Raw genomic sequence first — 20,418 nt, 5'->3', positions numbered from 1 at the left:
CAATCACATCACTCCTGTTTTTCCCCACTGGGCTGTATTTCACTCTCATTCAGATGCCTTTGTTTATGATAGCTAGCCCCCTCTCGTTGTCTGCGCTGTGTACAGCACGCACGTTTACCAGGGTTATTTATGGTTTCAATAGATAACCGTTAGCGCTCACATGGACCTGAGGCCTGCTGTCATTGCACTCTATTGTGGCATAGTCAATAAAAACCTCTCTACTCCTCCTTCCGCCATTCCGACCCACATCATTCCAAATGGCTTCATTCACCTTCATGTGGGCGTGTTGTGGCTGGTAGTTAATCTCTCACCTCCATGAGAAATTAACAGAAACAATTAACGGACTGGGCTGGATTTACCTCCCAGCTGATGGAGATTTGTGAGGCTTTTATTTTATTTGGGTATTTGATAGTCTAGTATATTCTTCTGTTTTTTTTCCAGGTGTGTGTGTGTGTGTGTAACTTTGCAGACTTAAAGACTTGTGTGAGTGAGTGTGTGGTGTGTGCGTGCGCGTTTGTGTGTGTATTGCGTGCATGCTCACTGTTTATGTCCTAGAGACTTATTATTTCATGTGAGGGGGCACATTGCTTAAATGTCATCCTTATTAGTGGGACTGTATCAGGAAACAAAGTATACATGAGTAAGTGGAAGGCCTAATTAATATCTAGGGGGGAATATCTATATTCATATCCTCACATATGAAAAGGTATTCCATTTGTAAGTATTGAAAATGGCTGCTATTTAGTTAAATAACTATCACTAAAAAAGAACACCCACAAATCTAGTTGTTTCAACAAAATATTTTTAAGTAAGTTAACTGCTTCCACAGCCCTTTCTTTGTTTACTCAACTTTTCGGTCCAAGTGTTACCTGAACAAACAAAAAATGTGTTGCCCAAACTTAGCTACAACTTGAGAAAACTTTTGCAAAAATTCAGTCAATTTAAAATTATGTGTTTGCTTAAGTTGTCTCATATGTTCATTCAACTGGAAATTATTATTTGTGCATCTTAACTAAAAAGGCTGTGGAACTGGTTAAACACACACAAACAGTGCTTTTAACATGCAATGTTTTCAATATTTGACATACATGATTACATTGTGAATGTTCATTTATACAGTAATTATTATTCAACATGTCCTCACCTGGGATTTGAACTCACTACCTCTTGGTTCATGGCATTCCAATCTTCCTGCTACACCACCATGTCTGTGCAATTATCAGTTAACAGGTTTGGGGAGTAATCCGTTACATGTAAGGGATTACAAAAAAGGGTAACTGTAATCGTTACGTTACCAGCAAAAATATTGTAATCAGGTTACAGATACTTTTGAAAAACTAGATTTACTTTGAGTATTACTTTTAAATTCAGAAAGGATGTTTGCGAAAACAAATATTTGACACTTCTCTGTTTTCTCAATGACATTCAAATCAGAATTGGAAAAAAGGCACAAATGTAAGTATGTTCCACCTGAGGGCAATGGCGGTTCTAGACCATTTCAACTGGGGGGGGCCAAGCTGGGGCCAGTTGTACTGTTATAGGGGCCAGTTACATTAGACATTGTTGTCATATTGTTTTATTCACTGCATTGCAGGCATGTTCATAATCATTAGTGTTCCGCGTTGCCACTGTCTAATAACGGATGTAAAAAAAGAACGATAGCAAAAATTTGTTATGTAAAAATTATTTCATACTCCACATTTAGGGGGGGTCACAAGGGGGTCGAAAATTGTTGTCACAGGGGCACTGGCCCCCCTGCCCTCCCCCCAGAACCGCCCCTGCCTGAGGGAGTCTGACCACAAGTCAGATGCCACTATGATGACACACCAAATGTGTTTGATGGATCGCGGGAAAAGAGCAGGAATAGGATTTTGTAGGCTACAGTCCAAGCTATGTCTTCCAATTGTGCGACTGCTGTCGGCATCCAAAGATTATCCAATATGAATAAACGCTTGGAGGTAAGGACGACAGCAGTGGTATAGTCAACGGCGATACGGATATCAATTATTATTGAGACCTACATAGCGCATTGACGTGAATCACACTGCTGCTCTCATTTAGCTATTTGCGCCTTACGGATTGTGGTTGTTGAGGATGGCTGTTTACAACATCTAAATGTGTATTTGAACCCAATAATGTTTGAATTCAAGAAGTTTAAGTTTCCTATCAATCATTGTTTTTGAAACCAGTGGACAGCCACTGAAAATGCGATCTTGCCAGAGCTGCATAGTGCGGATCCCAGCCTATGGAATAAATGTAGGGCTTTTATTGCTCAATCTAATTCATGCTGATAAAAAGTCATATTCTTGAAGATCAAGGGGTATAACATTTATTGGAATAACTGTAATTCTGATAGATTTAAATTATATCTTTACATTAAAAATCGAATCGTATATGTAGTAGAAAGTGATGAGAAGAAGCCTACAAAACCAACCCATAAAGTACAATTTTACATCCATATATGGCCAGCTATTTCAACTTTAACATTGATTTATCCTGCAATAGGATAAATTATTAATTTGGTAACATACATTGTCTTTTTCTAATGCCTCATAAGGTGAAAGTAATCTAAAAGTAACTGAATGTAATCAGATTACGTTACCGAGTTAGGGTAATCCAAAAAATTACATTACGGATTACAATTTTGGACAGGTAACTAATAACTGTAACGGATTACATTTAGAAAGTAACCTACCCAACCCTGTCAGTTAATCTGACTATTCTCTATTCATTGATTCTGTTGACTTATTTAAGAAATTTTAGTTTTTTTAAAATGTTACTCCTTAATCACGATGATAAAGAAAATAATTATTCTTGGTGTACTTTTAACATAGCTGAGATTTTATTTGAAGTGCAAAGTGTAGCAATACAGTTTAAATCAGTTATTGACACATATGTGGTGGAGTAGGGGGAAGATTGGAATGCTGTGAACCACAATGTTTTGAGTTCAAATCCCAGGTGAGGACAACTTGAATATTAATTTCTCTATATATATGAACATGCACAATGTAGTCAATGTGTGTCAAATATGTAAGTTGAAAAGTTGTGTGATAAAAGCACTGTGTGTGTGTAACTAATTCCACAGCCTTTTTTTTTGGTAAGATGACCAAATAATAATTTATAATTGAATGAACATATGAGACAGTTTGAGCAAACACATCATTTTAAGTAGACAGAACTTTGGGCCAACAAAAAAATGTTAAGTTCAGATAACACTTTGACCTAAAAGTTGAGTAAACAAAAAAAAAGGCTATGGAACCAGTTAATTAAGAATATTTAGTTTAAACAACTCCATTTAGTTTTTCAGTGTAGGCTATACTGTCATGATCGGAGAAAAGGCCGTTGTGCATAAAAAGATCGAAAGATCTGTGGGTGTCTTTGGGTTATCTAAGACGTACAGCATGTCTCTGTCTGTTCAACACACATATTCTTCCCAGACATTATCTTCGGGTTATTTAATTGATCTTACATTGTAGAGTCGGTATTGACTTTTCCCAATCAGGGACTAAGGAGGCACAGAGTGGTTTGTGATGTCTGTATTGAGTGGTTTGTGATGTGTTTTGACATGAGGAAACCCCAATGCACAAAGGCACAGTACAGGGCCCTGTAAACACACTGTGCACTGCAGCTCACAGTTAGGCTTTTGACCTCTGTGGTACCTTACCCATCAATAGACAACTCCCCTGAATCCCTAGCAAGTACCACGAAAAGAAATCCCTGTTGTTCACTTTGTAAGTCGCTCTGGATAAGAGCGTCTGCTAAATGACTTAAATGTAAATGTAGAACATAATGTATTGTTGTCTCTGATTTTATGCTTGGTCTTACATGATGTGTGTTGTTTACTTCAGTAAAAGCTATCACTATGAAAGACTTCTGATCAGATAGACTCCTGGGATGGTTGTTGAAAATGAGCGGGAGCTATACGCAGTATGGTGCAAAGCATTGGATGATTGTGTATCAAATCAAATGGGATTAGTCACATGCGCCGAATACAACCTTACAGTGAAATGCTTACTTACAAGCCCGTAACCAGCAATGCAGTTTAAAAAATAAGAATAAGAAATAAAAGGAACAATTAAAGAGCAACAGTAACATAACAGTATCGAGGCTACAGTATCGAGGCACCGGTTAGTCGAGGTAATTGAGGTAATATGTACAGTTGAAGTCGGAAGTTTACATACACTTAGGTTGGAGTCATTAAAATTCGTTTTTCAACCACTCCACAAATTTCTTGTTAACAAACTATAGTTTTGGCAAGTCGGTTAGGACATCTACTTTGTGCATGACACAAGTCATTTTTTCAACAATTGTTTACAGACATATTTCACTTATAATTCACTGTCACAATTCCAGTGGGTCAGAAGTTTACATACACTAAGTTGACTGTGCCTTTAAACAGCTTGGAACATTCCAGAAAATGATGTCATGGCTTTAGAAGCTTCTGATAGGCTAATTGACATAGTTTGAGTCATTTGGAGGTGTACCTGTGGATGTATTTCAAGGCCTACCTTCAAACTCAGTGCCTCTTTGCTTGACGTCATAGGAAAATCAAAATAAATCAGCCAAGACCTCAGAAAAAAATTGTAGACCTCCACAAGTCTGTTTCATCCTTGGGAGCAATTTCTAAACGCCTGAAGGTACCACGTTCATCTGTACAAACAATAGTATGCAAGTATAAACACCATGGGACCATGCAGCCGTCATACCGCTCAGAAAGGAGACGCGTTCTGTCTCCTGGAGATGAACATACTTTGGTGCGAAAAGTGCAAATCAATCCCAGAACAGCAAAGAACCTTGTGAAGATGCTGGAAGAAACAGGTACAAAAGTATCTATATCCACAGTAAAACAAGTCCTATATGGACATAACCTGAAAGGCCGCTCAGCAAGGAAGAAGCCACTGCTCCAAAACCGCCATAAAAACGCCAGACTACGGTTTGCAACTGCACATGGGGACAAAGATCGTACTTTTTGGAGAAATGTACTCTGATCTGATGAAACAAAAATTGAACTGTTTGGCCATAATGGCCATTGTTATGTTTTGAGGGAAAAGGGGGAGGCTTGCAAGCCAACGAACACCATCCCAACCATGAAGCAAGGTGGTGGCAGCATCATGTTGTGGGGGTGCTTTGCTGCAGGAGATACTGGTGCACTTCACAAAATAGATGGCATCATGAGGGAGGAAAATTATGTGGATATTTTGAAGCAACATCTCAAGACATCAGTCAGGAAGTTAAAGCTTGGTCGCAAACGGGTCTTCCAAAGTTGTGGCAAAATGGCTTAAGGACAACAAAGTCAAGGTATTGGAGTGGCCATCACAAAGCCCTGACCTCAATCCTATAGAAAATTTGTGGGCAGAACTGAAAAAGTGTGTGCGAGCAAGGAGGCCTACAAACCTGACTCAGTTACACCAGCTATGTCAGGAGGAATGGGCCAAAATTCACCCAACTGATTGTGGGAAGCTTGTGGAAAGCTACCCGAAACGTTTGACCCAAGTTAAACAATTTAAAGGCAATGCTACCAAATACAAATTGAGTGCATGTAAACTTCTGACCCACTACGAATGTGATGAAAGAAATAAAAGCCGAAATAAATCATTCTCTCTACTATTATTCAGACATTTCACATTCTTAAATAAAGTGGTGATTCTAACTGACCTAAAACAAGGAATTTTTACTAGGATTAAATGTCAGGAATTGTGAAACACTGAGTTTAAAAGTAGTTGGCTAAGGTGTATGTAAACTTCCGACTTCAACTGTACATGTAGGTAGAATTATTAAAGTGACTATGCATAGATAATAACAGAGAGTAGCAGCGGCGTAAAGGAGGGGGGGGGGGGGGCAGTGCAAATAGTCTAGGTATCCATTTGATTAGATGTTCAGGAGTCCTATGGCTTGGCAGAGAGAACTGTCTGACTAGAGTGGCTGGAGTCTTTGACAATTTTTATGGCCTTCCTCTGACACTGCCTGGTATAGAGGTCCTGGATGGCAGGAAGCTTGGCCCCAGTGATGTACTGGGCCGTACACACTACTCTCTGTAGTGCCTTGCGGTCGGAGGCCGAGCAGTTGCCATACCAGGCAGTGATGCAACCAGTCAGGATACTCTCAATGGTGCAGCTGTAGAACATTTTGAGGATCTGAGGACCCATGCCAAATCTTTTCAGTCTCCTGAGGGGGAATAGGTTTTGTCGTGCCCTCTTCACGTCTTGGTGTGCTTGGACAATGTTAGTTAGTTGGTGATGTGGACACCAAGGAACTTGAAGCTCTCAACCTGCTCCATTACAACCCCATCGATGAGAATGGGGGCGTGCTCGGGTCCTCCTTTCCCTGTAGTATGCAATTTGTTCATGTGTTTGTACCTGTCCCTATTCAAATAAACCATAACTAAAATATAGTCTGTTGGGGTGTGTTTTCAGGACTGGGAGTTCCCTCAGTTCATGGGCGACCTTGATATGAACCTGCCTGGCATGTCCACCACACAGCTCAAGTTCAAACTTCCTGTCTGCAAGAGCATCTTCAAAGAGGAGTACCACATCCATATCACAGGTACGGACATTACCAAGCAACATGTATTACATACAAAACATACTATACTTTTTCCACATTTTGTTGTTACAGCCTTATTCTAAAATGTATTAAGTAAAATACAATTCTCGTCAATCTACACACAATACCCCATAATGACAAAGTGAAAATAGGTTTTTGGAAAATGTTGCTAATTTCTTAAATAAAAACAGAAAATTCACATTTATATAAGTATTCAGACTAGAGGTCGACCGATTTATGATTTTTCAACGCCGATACCGATACCAATTATTGGAGGACCAAAAAAAGCCGATACCGATTAATCGGCTGATGGTTTTATTTATTTATTTGTAATAATGACAATTACAACAATACTGAATGAACATTTATTTTAACTTAATATAATACATCAATAAAATCAATTTAGACTCAAATAAATAATGAAACATGTTCAATGTGGTTTAAATAATGCAAAAACAAAGTGTTGGAGAAGAAAGTAAAAGTGCAATATGTGCCATGTAAAAAAGCTAACGTTTAAGTTCCTTGCTCAGAACATGAGAACATATGAAAGCTGGTGGTTCCTTTTAACATGAGTCTTCAATATTCCCTGGTAAGAAGTTTTAGGTTGTAGTTATTATAGGAATTATAGGACTATTTCTCTCTATACAATTTGTATTTCATATACCTTTGACTATGGATGTTCTTATAGGCACTTTAGTATTGCCAGTGTAACAGTATCGCTTCCGTCCCTCTCCTCGCTCCTACCTGGGCTCGAACCAGGAACACATCGACAACAGCCACCCTCGAAGCAGCGTTACCCATGCAGAGCAAGGGGAACAACTACTCCAAGCCTCAGAGCGAGTGACGTTTGAAACGCTATTAGCGCGCACCTGGCTAACTAGCTAGCCATTTCACATCGGTTACACCAGCCTAATCTTGGGAGTTGACAGGCTTGAAGTCATAAACAGCGCAATGCATTGCGAAGGACTGCTGGCAAACGCACGAAAGTGCTGTTTGAATGAACGCTTACGAGCCTGCTGCTGCCTACCATCGCTCAGTCAGACTGCTCGATCAAATCATAGACTTAATTATAACATAATAACACACAGAAATACGAGCCTTAGGTCATTAATATGGTCGAATCCGGAAACTATCATCTCGAAAACAAAACGTTTTTCCTGTCAGTGAAATACGGAACCGTGGAACTGCGCAAATGTGCTTTTGTTAAATCATCCCCCGTTTGGCGAAGTCGGCTGTTGTTGTTAGGAAGAAATAGTCTTCACAGTTCGCAACGAGCCAGGCGGCCCAAACTGCTGCATATACCCTGACTCTGTTTGCAAGAGAAGTGACACATTTTCCCTAGTTAAAAGAAATTCATGTTAGCAGGCAATATTAACTAAATATGCAGGTTTAAAAATATACTGCTTAAAAAAATAAAGGGAACACTTAAACAACATATCCTAGATCTGAATGAAAGAAATTATCTTATTAAATACTTTTCTCTTTACATAGTTGAATGTGCTGACAACAAAATCACACAAAAATAATCAATGGAAATCCAATTTATCAACTCATGGAGGTCTGGATTTGGAGTCACACTCAAAATTAAAGTGGAAAACCACACTACAGGCTGATCCAACTTTGATGTAATGTCCTTAAAACAAGTCAAAATGAGGCTCAGTAGTGTGTGTGGCCTCCACGTGCCTGTATGACCTCCCTACAACGCCTGGGCATGCTCCTGATGAGGTGGCGGATGTTCTCCTGAGGGATCTCCTCCCAGACCTGGACTAAAGCATCCGCCAACTCCTGGACAGTCTGCGGTGCAACGTGGCGTTGGTGGATGGAGCGAGACATGATGTCCCAGATGTGCTCAATTGGATTCAGGTCTGGGGAACGGGCGGGCCAGTCTATAGCATCAATGCCTTCCTCTTGCAGGAACTGCTGACACACTCCAGCCACATGAGGTCTAGCATTGTCTTGCATTAGGAGGAACCCAGGGCCAACCGCACCAGCATATGTTCTCACAAGGGGTCTGAGGATCTCATCTCGGTACCTAATGGCAGTCAGGCTACCTCTGGGGAGCACATGGAGGGCTGTGCGGCCCCCCAAAGAAATGCCACCCCACACCATGACTGACCCACCGCCAAACCGGTCATGCTGGAGGATGTTGCAGGCAGCAGAACGTTCTCCATGGCGTCTCCAGACTCTGTCACGTCTGTCACATGTGCTCTGTGTGAACCTGCTTCATCTGTGAAGAGCACAGGGCGCCAGTGGCGAATTTGCCAATCTTGGTGTTCTCTGGCAAATGCCAAACGTCCTGCACGGTGTTGGGCTGTAAGCACAACCCCCACCTGTGGACGTCGGGCCCTCATACCACCCCCATGGAGTCTGTTTCTGACTGTTTGAGCAGACACATGCACATTTGTGGCCTGCTGGAGGTCATTTTGCAGGGCTCTGGCAGTGCTCCTCCTGCTCCTCCTTGCACAAAGGCGGAGGTAGCGGTCCTGCTGCTGGGTTGTTGCCCTCCTACAGCCTCCTCCACGTCTCCTGATGTACTGGCCTGTCTCCTGGTAGCGCCTCCATGCTCTGGACACTACGCTGACAGACACAGCAAACCTTCTTGCCACAGCTCGCATTGATGTGCCATCCTGGATGAGCTGCACTACCTGAGCCACTTGTGTGGGTTGTAGACTCCGTCTCATGCTACCACTAGAGTGAAAGCACCGCCAGCATCCAAAAGTGACCAAAACATCAGCCAGGAAGCATAGGAACTGAGAAGTGGTCTGTGGTCCCCACCTGCAGAACCACTCCTTTATTGGGGGTGTCTTGCTAATTGCCTATAATTTCCACCTGTTGTCTATTTTATTTGCATAACAGCATGTGAAATTTATTGTCAATCAGTGTTGCTTCCTAAGTGGACAGTTTGATTTCACAGAAGTGTGATTGAGTTGGAGTTACATTGTGTTGTTTAAGTGTTCCCTTTATTTTTTTGAGCAGTGTATATACTTGTGTATTGATTTTAAGAAAGGCATTGATGTTTATGGTTGGAGCAATGTGTACCTAAGCGATTATATGCAACGCAGGACAGGCTAGATAAACTAGTAATATCATCAACCATGTGTAGTTAACTAGTGATTATGATTGATTGATTGTTTTTTATAAGATAAGTTTAATACTAGCTAGCAACTTACCTTGGCTTCTTACTGCATTCGCGTAGCAGGCAGGCTCCTCGTGGAGTACAATGTAAAGCAGGTGGTTAGAGCGTTGGACTAGTTAACCGTAAGGTTGCAAGATTGAATCCCCGAGCTGACAAGGTAAAAATCTGTCGTTCTGCCCCTGAACAAGGCAGTTAACCCACCGTTCCTAGGCCATCATTGAAAATAAGAATGTGTTCTTAACTGACTTGCCTAGTTAAATAAAGGTCTAATCGGCATCCAAAAATACCGATTTCCGATTGTTATGAAAACTTGAAATCGGCCCGAATTAATCGGCCATTCTGATTAATTGGTCGACCTCTAATTCAGACCCTTTAGTCAGTACTTTGTTTTTTATTTATTTTTATTTTAACTTTATTTAACTAGGCAAGTCAGTTAAGAACCAACTCTTATTTACAATGACAGCCTACCCCTGCCAAACCCTAACCCGGAGGATGCTGAGCCAATTGTGCGCCGCCCTATGGGACTCCCAATCATGACCTGTTGTGATACAGCCTGAGATCAAACCAGGGTCTGTAGTGACGCCTCTAGGACTGAGATGCAGTGCCTTAGACCGCTGCGCCACTCAGGAGCACCTTTGGCAGCGATTACCCCATAATGACGAAGCGAAAACATGTTTTTAGAAATTTTTGCAAATGTATTAAAAATAAAAACAGATACTTTATTAAGTATTCAGACCCTTTGCTATGAGACTCGAAATTGAGCTCAGGTGCATCCTGTTTCCATTGATCATCTTTGAGACATTTCTACAACTTGATTGGACATGATTTGGAAAGGCACACACCTGTCTATATAAGGTCCCCCAGTAGACAGTGCATGTCAGAGCAAAAACCAAGCCATGAGGTCGAAGGAATTGTCCGTAGAGTTCCAAGACAGGATTATGTGGAGACACAGATATGGGGAAGGGTACCAAAACATTTCTGCAGCACTGAAGGTCCCCAAGAACACAGTGGCCTCCATCGTTCTTAAATGGAAGAAGTTAAGAACCACCAAGACTCTTCCTAGATCCGGCCAAACTAAGCAATCGGGGGAGAAGGGCCTTGTTCAGGGAGGTGACCAAGAACCCGATGGTCTCTCTGAAAGAGCTCCAGAGTTTCTCTGTGGAGAAGGACAACCATCTCTGCAGCACTCCACCAATCAGGCATGTATGGTAAAGTGGCCAGACGGAAGCTACTCCTCAGTAAAAGGAACATGACAGCCCACTTGGAGTTTGCCAAAAGGCACCCAAAGGACTCTCAGACCATGAGAAACAAGATTCTCTGGTCTGGGAAACCAAGATTGAACTCTTTGGCCTGAATGCCAATCGTCACATCTGGAGGAAACCAGTGCATCAAGCTGTGGGGCTGTTTTTCAGCGGCAGTCCTGGGAGACTAGTCAGGATCGAGGGAAAGATGTACGGAGCAAAGTACAGAGAGATCCTTGATGAAAACCTGCTTCAGGGCACTCAGGACATCAGACTGGTGCGAACATATCTGGAGAGAAATAGCTGTGCAGAGGATCTGCAGAGAAGAATGAGAGAAACTCCCCAAATACAGGTGTGCCAAGTTTGTAGCGTCATACCCAATAAGACTCGAGGCTGTAATTGCTGACAAAGGTGCTTCAACAAAGTACTGAGGAAAGAGTCTGAATACTTTTGTAAATGTGAATTTTCAGTTTATTGTATTTAAGAAATTTGCTAAATTTACTAAAACCCCTTTTTTTGCTTTTCATTATGGGGTATTGTATGTAAATTGATGAGAGGGAAAAACTATTTAATGCATTTTAGAATAAGGCTGTAACGTAACAAAATGTGGAAAAAGTCAAGGGGTCTGAATACTTTCCCGAAAGCACTATATCTGCCCAATTGATTTAGATGGTATAGAGGGATACCACTATTATTTAAATGTTTTCACTCTCCATCTGACCAGCTGTGATGGAGAAATGCTGATGGTTGCACCTGTGCTGATGGTCTTTTTCATCCCACCAGCAGTTCTTGTTTCTGGCATCCTCTTCCCCCCTGCTGAGGGGTAATGTGCATCAATCAAATCAAATGTTATTTTTTATACGCTTCATAAACAACAGGTGTGGACTAACACAGTGAAATGCTTATGGGCCCTTCCCAACAATGCAGAGAGAAAGAAACTAGAGAAATAATAGAAAAGTAAAACACATAATAATAAAAGTACTAATAGTTGGATAATAGATCCAATGAGTAACAATAACTTGGCTATCTATATACAAGGGGTACCAGTACCGAGTCCATGTGCAGGGTTTGTAATTGAGGTAGATATGTACATATAACTAGGAATAAAGTGACAGGTAGTAAACTGTAGCAGAAGCATATGTGATGAGTAAAAAAAGTTACTGCAAAAAGGGACAATGCAGATAGTCTATTTGGTGAACTATTTAACTAACTATTTAGCAGTCTTATGGCTAGAAGCGGTTCAGGGCCCTACTGTTGTTTCCAGACTTGGTGCATTGCCATGCGGTAGCTGAGAGAACAGTCAATGACTTGGGTGGCTGGAGGCTTTGACAATATTTAGGGCCTTCCTCTGACACCGCCTGGTATAGAGGTCTTGGATGGCAGGGAGCTTGGGCCCAGTGATGTACGGGGCTGTACGCACTACCCTCTGTAGCGCCTTGCGGTCGGATGTTGAGCAGCTGCCATACCAAGCAGTGATGCAGCCAGTCTAGATGCTCCCAGTGATGCAGCTGTATTCCTTTTTGAGGATCCTGTAGTCCACGATTAGCTCCTTTGTCTTGCTGACGTTGAGGTAGAGGTTGTTGTCCTGGCGGTCTCTGACTTCCTTCCTATAGACTGTCTCATCATCGTCAGTGATCAGGCCTACCACCGCCGTGTCGTCGGCAAACGTAATGATGGGGTTTGAGTCAGGCGCTGCCACTCAGTCATGGGTGAGCAGGGAGTACAGGAGCACTCATAAAAAATGGTGTTGAAGGCTGAGCTGTAGTCAATGAACAGCATTCTCACATAGCTGTTCTTCTTGTCCAGATGGGAAAGGGCAGTGTGGAGTGCAATAGAGATTGCACTCCACACTGTTTATCTATTGGGGTGAATTGGAGTGGGTCCAGAGTGTCTGGTATGATGGTGTTGATGTGAGCCATGACCAGCCTTTCAAAGCACTTCATGGCTACAGACGTGAGTGCTACGGGGCGGTAGTCATTTAGGCAGGTTACCTTGGCGTTCTTGGGGACAGGGACTATGGTGGTCTGCTTGAAACATGTTGGTATTACAGACTGAGTAAGGGAGAGGTTAAAAATGTCAGTGTAGACACTTTCCAGCTGGTCAGCGCCTTCTCTGAGTACGCGTCCTGGTAATCCGTCTAGCCCAGAGGCCTTGTGAATGTTAACCTGTTTAAAGGTCTTACTCACTCACACCGGTTACGTGATCACACAGTCAAACATAATCTCAGAGAGTAAACTCTTCCATTTAAACCATCACCGTGTTTCATTACGTTCCACAGCATGCTCCCAGTGACAACCATCCAAGGTGGAGAGAAACGAATGTTCCCGTGCTAAATGTTAAACTGTTCAAACGCTCCCTGATTTCCACTAGGTTGTTAACCCTAATGCGTCGCACACTCATTTAGCATTATGTTAATGGTCTTACACTGTGTGATTGCTTTGACTAAAAGCTTATCAATGGTGGTGCGTCTCAGGAAAGGGAGGGAATGGTGTCACATGTACCCAGGGAATCATCTGCCTTTAGATAAGTAAACCTGGAGAGATTGCTACCATTTACTGTAATGACCTCATTTCATTAAGAGTCAATATTGGACCTAGTACCTGCAAATGTATTATCAAATGCCTTAACACACATACTGTCTGTCTTTCTGTGTTTTGTGAATTGATTACCTTGAATTAATTAGATTCATAAAAGCTTTATGATTTGTCCCAACAGTACAGCAATCAGTGAATGAAAGGACATGTCAAAGTCAGCTGGGGCACAATACAATATACAATTCATCTAGATTTTGCCATAAAGAAGTTACTGTAACTGCCACACCGTTTCTTTCTCCCTGCAGGTAAGTGGTTCAACTACGGCATCATCTTCCTTGTGTTGATCCTGGACTTGAACATGTGGAAGAACCAGATCTTCTACAAGCCCTACGAGTACGGCCAGTACGTTGGTCCAGGGGAGAAGATCTTCACCGTGGAGGAGCCCCACACGCTGGGCGACTTCAACCGCAGCACGCTCACCTACAAGTGGCGCTCCAGCAACGTAGATCCGCTGACCAACCGTTCGTATGTCCATCGGGACATGTTCCTGCACAGCCGCTACGTGGGCGCCAGCCTGGACATCAAGTGCCTGGCCTTCATCCCCAGCCTGGCTGCCTTTGTTCTCTTTGGCTTCTTCATCTGGCTGCTGGGACGTTTCCAGGACAGTGAGACCTTCCCGGAGAGCCAGGTGGACAAGACGTACGAGAGGATTAAGAGGAAGTCTCCGTCGGAGTATAGTAAGGACATGGGCGTCACGCCAGAGGAGGTGCACATCTCTATGAGCGAGATGCTCAAACGTTCCGGAACCCCCATGCTGCTGTCAGTGGACGGGCACTTGGCTCCGCACACCGCCACTTCCACCAACTCCATCTCGCCTGTTTCCACGGAGACCCAGGAGACGCACCCCAGCATAGTCATTGACAGCACTGAGACGGGAGAACCAGCGGTTTCCTTTGAAGTCAGTAAACTGTCACCGCCCTGACCTTACTGCCCTTAGGGGAAATACTGCTACTGTCTGCTGCTGACAGACACATAGCCTGAAGGGAGGACATGAGACCAGAGAATAGAGACTAAGACCAAACTGAAAGACAATTTCAGTCCAGATCTTTTCAGTCTGGGTGGATATTGAACACAACACTGATTGAGTGTTCCTACAGCAGAGGATGTAGCTACACTGGCCTCTTGGGTTCTTCTGGACTATTGGTTTTGCGACCAGTCTTTTTGTAAGACCGTGTTTTTAGGATCTCTAAGGTGACACCAACACAATGACAAACAGGTTATTTTAACCTCCCTCACTGCAAAGTCATATTGTCAACATGGTGCTATCGCTTGATTTTACGTTTTTCTAATAGCAAGTTGTATTTTCTTATTGTGACATATTTTGGTGCCTATGTGGGAGAACTACTTCTACAGTCGATCGTGACCTCGGGACTATAAGGCTCTATCGGCGCAAAGAATAGTTCTGAGATATCGAGCATCAAAGTTTTCACATTCCAGATCTCAGAACTGTTTTGTTATGAATTCTTCATTCATAACCTATTAAGGTCCTCACCTTAAAGGTACCTAAATTGCAGAGTATCAAAATCCTAAGAGATTTGTAAATCTTTTTTGGGGGGGGGGTTGCAACCGCAGATAGAACCTTACGGTTCTGAGATGTCAATCTGGCTTCAGCCATAAGATTCTATCTGCCACAGAATGTTGCAATTATTTCAATTTCAAAAGAAAAGTACAATCATGTAAGGATTAAATAAAGAGAATACCGTAATTTCCGGACTATTAAGCGCACCTGAATATAAGCCGCACCCACTGAATTTTTTTTTAAAGTATTATTTTTAACATAAATAAGCCGCACATGTCTATAAGCCTCAGGTGCCTACCGGTACATTGAAACAAATTAACTTTACACAGGCTTTAACGAAACACAGCTTGTAACAAAAATAAATAGGCTTTAACGAAACACGGCTTGTAACAAAAATAAATAGGCTTTAACGAAACACGGCTTGTAACAAAAATAAATAGGCTTTAACGAAACACGGCTTGTAACAAAAATAAATAGGCTTTAACGAAACACGGCTTGTAACAAAAATAAATAGGCTTTAACGAAACACGGCTTGTAACAAAAAATAAAAAATTAGCAGTAAGCTTTAGTTGTCTTTTTGCACTGAGTCAATTCCTCACGCTGCTGTTTCCAACGTCTTATCATCGACTCATTAAGAGAGCTGCTGCACGGGAGCTTGGTATTTCCTTTTCCAACAGCCAGATCAATCGCCTTCAACTTGAAAGCTGCATCATATGCATTTCTCCGTGTCTATGCCATAATGAGGGTGACAAAATGACTACCGTAATCAGAATGATGGGAAGTTTGAGAGCGCTCGATTGAATCTAAACAGTAAACAAAAAAGTTGTTTGACCTGAACCCGTTCGGCAATTTCATTGGTGTAATGAAAGCTTCATGCCGCCAAAAAACTGAGCACGTCACAGAATGTGTTTTTTTGGAGAGAAAAAAATGTAAAGCGGGAAAAATCCATATATTAGCCGCGTCATTGTTCAAAGCGTGGGAAAAAAGTTGCGGCTTATAGTCCGGAATTTACGGTACCCTTCCTTCTTTCTAATCACATCATCAAATATATGAATTAATGTTCATCACACACACATTTGTTAAACTGATAGTTCACTAAAATGACAAATACAATATATCCTAATAGCATCATTGCTCTGGATGAGTAAACTGACATATTTTTCTGGTCTCTGACACCCAAAGTCAATAAACTACTTCCTAGTTATCAATCAAATGTGGTACTGTACGTTAGTAATTTTGGTGAAATACTCCTTCCATGGAGGTTTTTCGTATTGATATAGCACAAGATAAAAACAGCAATGCCTCTCCAATGGGCCTTAAACATGGTCTGAGGCACCTGTGTTTATATTATTTTTACCATAAAGGGCTTAAGTAAATGGCCATTCTTCTGAAAAAGTGATGAAAAAAATCATAGTCATTGCAAAAGAGGACCAGAACCTATGATATCAATAATTGAGGACTTTGGGCTATAAGGTTCTATCTGCAAAATGCATGGTTGTGAGATAATAAGTATTTTTCAAGTCTCAGATTTCAGAACTGTTTTGTGATGTCTTCCTCTTTCATGACTCAAAAAGTATATCACCTTACAATCGTTTTTGATTGACAACCCTGTATTGTGTGATTGGATTGCAGATAGTACATTACAGCACCAAGTTCAAAGGTGTTTACGCAGATAAAACCTTCAGATATTCTTTCCATGGTGAATGGACTTTTTCACAAATCTGACATATTTCACATGTGAAGGACCTCCTAAAGAGCAACTCTTATGTGAATAATTTGTTTGTTTTTTTACCAACAGTTCAGATAAAACCTTATAGTCCTAAGGTCTCGCGATGCATGACACCCAATTGTCATGGCTAGTTTATTGTAACACTACAGTTTTACAGCTGAAGAGGTGCCTTGATAACCCACATCCACTAAAAGACCCACGTCCAAAATACAGTATTATAGCTTACAGTCTATAGCTGCAGCAAAACAAAAGATGTCTGATAGTATGTGTCTGTCTTGTTCATTTTCAGTGTTTCACCTGACTACGTTTACCCTTTCAGACTTCATGACTGATTTATCAATTCATTTGTTATCCTTGATAATTCTCACATATCCCATCTTCATGCGTTTATTTTCTTGTATTCATAGAAATGACTGGATTGCTAAACCTCTGATGATAATGATGATAATATCATGATGACCTATTTATTTTTTGGATGTAAGATAGCTCCTAGGCATCATCTATTTTCAAATAACAAACAAGTCACCTCATGGTCGCTTATCTATCTGGTCATTATACTAAAACAAATGCAAATGAATGCAAGGTCATTTGCCCTTGGCCTGGTAAATGTGCTTTTGTTATACAAGGGGAGAGAAGTTCACCAAATCTAACTGCTGCACCTAATTACTGCACCCATATCATATACCCCAGCAGTATACTGTATGTACCACAATTACGACCCTGGTTCAAAGCCAGTATTGGGGTCATGGTTTGGTTTGAAAAGGACACATAGAGAATGTGACCTATTTACTTACAGCTGACAAGCAAAAGATAGTGGGAGTTTTTATGAGTTGTGAAAGTTGTTATATCACATACGTTAGGTGTGTGACTACTGTATACCAATGCTCTGTTATTGAAGTGTTTTCTAACAATGCCTTTGTGTGTGTGTGTGTGTGTGTGTGTGTGTGTGTGTGTGTGTGTGTGTGTGTGTGTGTGAGAGAGAGTGAGGATGGCCAATTCTGTGAAGAGGTCAATGTAGTCAACATAAGTGGTGTATGATCCTTGGTTCAGTGATCCCCCCTCTACACTTTACAGGTCAAAGACCTCATTACAGCTCAACTTATTTCATTTTGGAGATATGGCTGTGCAACAGGCAACAAATTGCTAAACGTATGGGGCAATGGCTAAATGAGTGTATTTATCTCACTTTAAGTAATCTAGTGATATATTTGTAATGTATTGTGCTTCGGGTGAAACTGAATGTTCCCCCTGCTGTTATACATGGTATTGTATTGCATAACTGACAGATAGTTTGCATCCTTGTGTGTGTGTGGTCGTGTGTTTTTTAATAAACAAAGGATATCTCTTTTTAACATGTTGGCTACAATAAATGTCCGTTGAATAATGCTATCAATAAAATGAATACATTTTGCTACATGCTAGTGTGATGTGCCCTTAATTATACTTTGTGGGGTTGACGAAGAATATCCATGTGAGAATCACTACATGACCAAAAGCGCTCGTCGAACATCTCATTCCAAAATCATGGGAATTAATATGGAGTTGGTCCCCCTTTTGCTGCTATAACAGCCTCCAGTCTTCAGGGAAGGCTTTCCACTAGATGTTGGAACATTTTTGTGGGGACTTGCTTCCATTCAGCCACAAGAGCATTAGTGAGGTCGGGCACTGATGTTGGGCGATTAGGCCTGGCTCACAGTCGGCGTTCCAATTCATCCCAAAGGTGTTCGATGGGGTTGAGGTCAAGTTCTTCAACACTGATCTTGACAAAGAGCTCTAGAGTTCATCTGTGGAGATGGGAGAACCTTCCAGAAGGACAACCGTCTCTGCAGCACTCCACCAATTAGGCATTTATGGTAAAGTGGCCAGACGGAAGCCACTCCTCAGTAGAAGGCACATGAAGGCCCACTTGGAGTTTGCCAAAAGTCACCTAAAGACTCTCAGACCATGAGAAACAAGATTCTCTGGTCTGATGAACCAAGATTGAACTCTTTGGCCTGAATGCCAAGTGTCACGTCTGGAGGAAACCTGGCACCATCCCTACGGTGAAGCATGGTGGTGGCAGCATCATGTTGTGGGGCGTTTTTTCAGTGGTACGGACTGGGAGACTAGTCAGGATCGAGGTAAAGATGACCAGAGAAAAGTACAGAGAGCTCCTTGATGAAAACCTGCTCCAGAGTGCTCAGGACCTCAGACTGGGGTGAAGGTTCCCCTTCCAACAGGACAATGACTCTAAGCACACAGCCTAGGTAATGCAGGAGTGGCTTCGGGACAAGTCTCTGAATGTCCTTGAGTGGCCCAGCCAGAGCCTGGACTTGAAGCCAATCGAAAATCTCTGGAGAGACCTGAAAATAGCTGTGCAGCAACGCTCCCTTCCAACCTGACAGAGCTTGAGAGAATCTGCAGAGAAGAATGGGAGAAACTCCCCAAATACAGGTGTGCCAAGCTTGTAGCGTCATACCCAAGAAGACTCAATACTGTAATCGCTGCCAAAGGTGCTTCAACAAAGTACTGAGTAAAGGGTCTGAATACTTATGTAAATATCATATTAAAACAATTTAAACAATTTTAGAATAAGGCTGTAAAGGAACAAAATATGGAAAAAGTAATTGTGTTCAAGGCATTGTATAGTGTAGAATGAGATTGTGTATCTGCTACAATGCTGAAACTAGTTTACACTTTACATACAGTACTGTCGATATAATGTATAGTGACACTGTTGCCATGCAACTCCTCAGGTCAACTCCATGCAGCTGCTGATCCAATTCAATGTAATATGTAAGATATGAGTTAATATAATAGTATTAGTACTGTATCTACACAAGGTATGATGCGAGATACTGTAATGGTAGTATCTACACAGACATACATTAACACAGCCCTGTGCGTGACATTAGGTCTAGATGTGCCTTTTTCTCACTAAGGACCGGTTTAATTGTCTGTTGATACAGAGTACATGTATTCTTGTATAGTTTCCAAAGATACAGACAATGTCAAACCTTGGGGGGACTGAGGTGTATGATAATGCATCTAAAAGGCAAACTGGGCAGTCAAACCATCAACGAGGCACTCTACAGTGTAGGTCGTTGGATAAGGGAAACATATTTATTATTGCTAGAGTGCTAGGTCTTACGCTGAAGCCTTTCCCAGTCTGCCACTGCGGTGAGAAATGAGACATTGATTTTTCAGAGTATGCAGTAAGTGAAGGAACACATCAAAGCAAGTTTCAGTAATGTTTGGGGTAAGAAAAGTGGGACGTCTGTGCCCAAGTTGTGTACTTTCAAAATGAGATTGTTACCGCAATGGGTAAAGTAGGCCCTTCTGTAAATGATGAATAGCCACCAACTTTGCACGGAATTGCTGCCAACACATTTTTGTTCAACTTTAGATGTGTTAACAGTGAGTCTCCTGTGAATCTATCAGTGGGAACCAGGGACAGTTTCTCCTGAGATTGACTGGCCTAAAGATGGTTTCAGTCTGTCAGCTATGTCTGCCGCTGTGGGTGATGTTATCCCTGCCTGATTCCAGCTGTGCCTCAGATACTTAACAGTGGGACGGGAGGCTCAGACTAGTCCCTGAGTAGCCTACATCCAGTCACTTGTTCGGAAAAGAGATTTACAGACAAAAAAAGTATTACACCGATTTATTTCTTCTTGCTT

At 41.8% G+C, this 20,418-nt stretch overlaps 1 protein-coding gene across 1 annotated transcript in view; it reads left to right on the top strand.

The window, feature by feature from the left end:
* Nucleotides 1–15,075, top strand: part of tmem117 (transmembrane protein 117) — a 58,314-nt gene extending 43,239 nt beyond the window's left edge. Inside the window, exons 7-8 of the mRNA XM_014124460.2 lie at nt 6,414–6,543; nt 13,760–15,075. Coding sequence (XP_013979935.1) covers nt 6,414–6,543; nt 13,760–14,436 — 807 coding nt within the window. The 3' untranslated portion in view covers nt 14,437–15,075. The remainder of the gene's footprint in view (nt 1–6,413; nt 6,544–13,759) is intronic.
* The last annotated feature ends 5,343 nt before the right edge of the window (nt 15,076–20,418 follow it).

The sequence above is a fragment of the Salmo salar genome, chromosome ssa10 (assembly GCF_905237065.1).
Source record: "Salmo salar chromosome ssa10, Ssal_v3.1, whole genome shotgun sequence".
Taxonomy (NCBI): Eukaryota; Metazoa; Chordata; class Actinopteri; order Salmoniformes; family Salmonidae; genus Salmo; species Salmo salar.
Note: the sequence above shows the minus strand (reverse complement) of the source record. Positions and strands in the feature narration are given on the sequence as shown.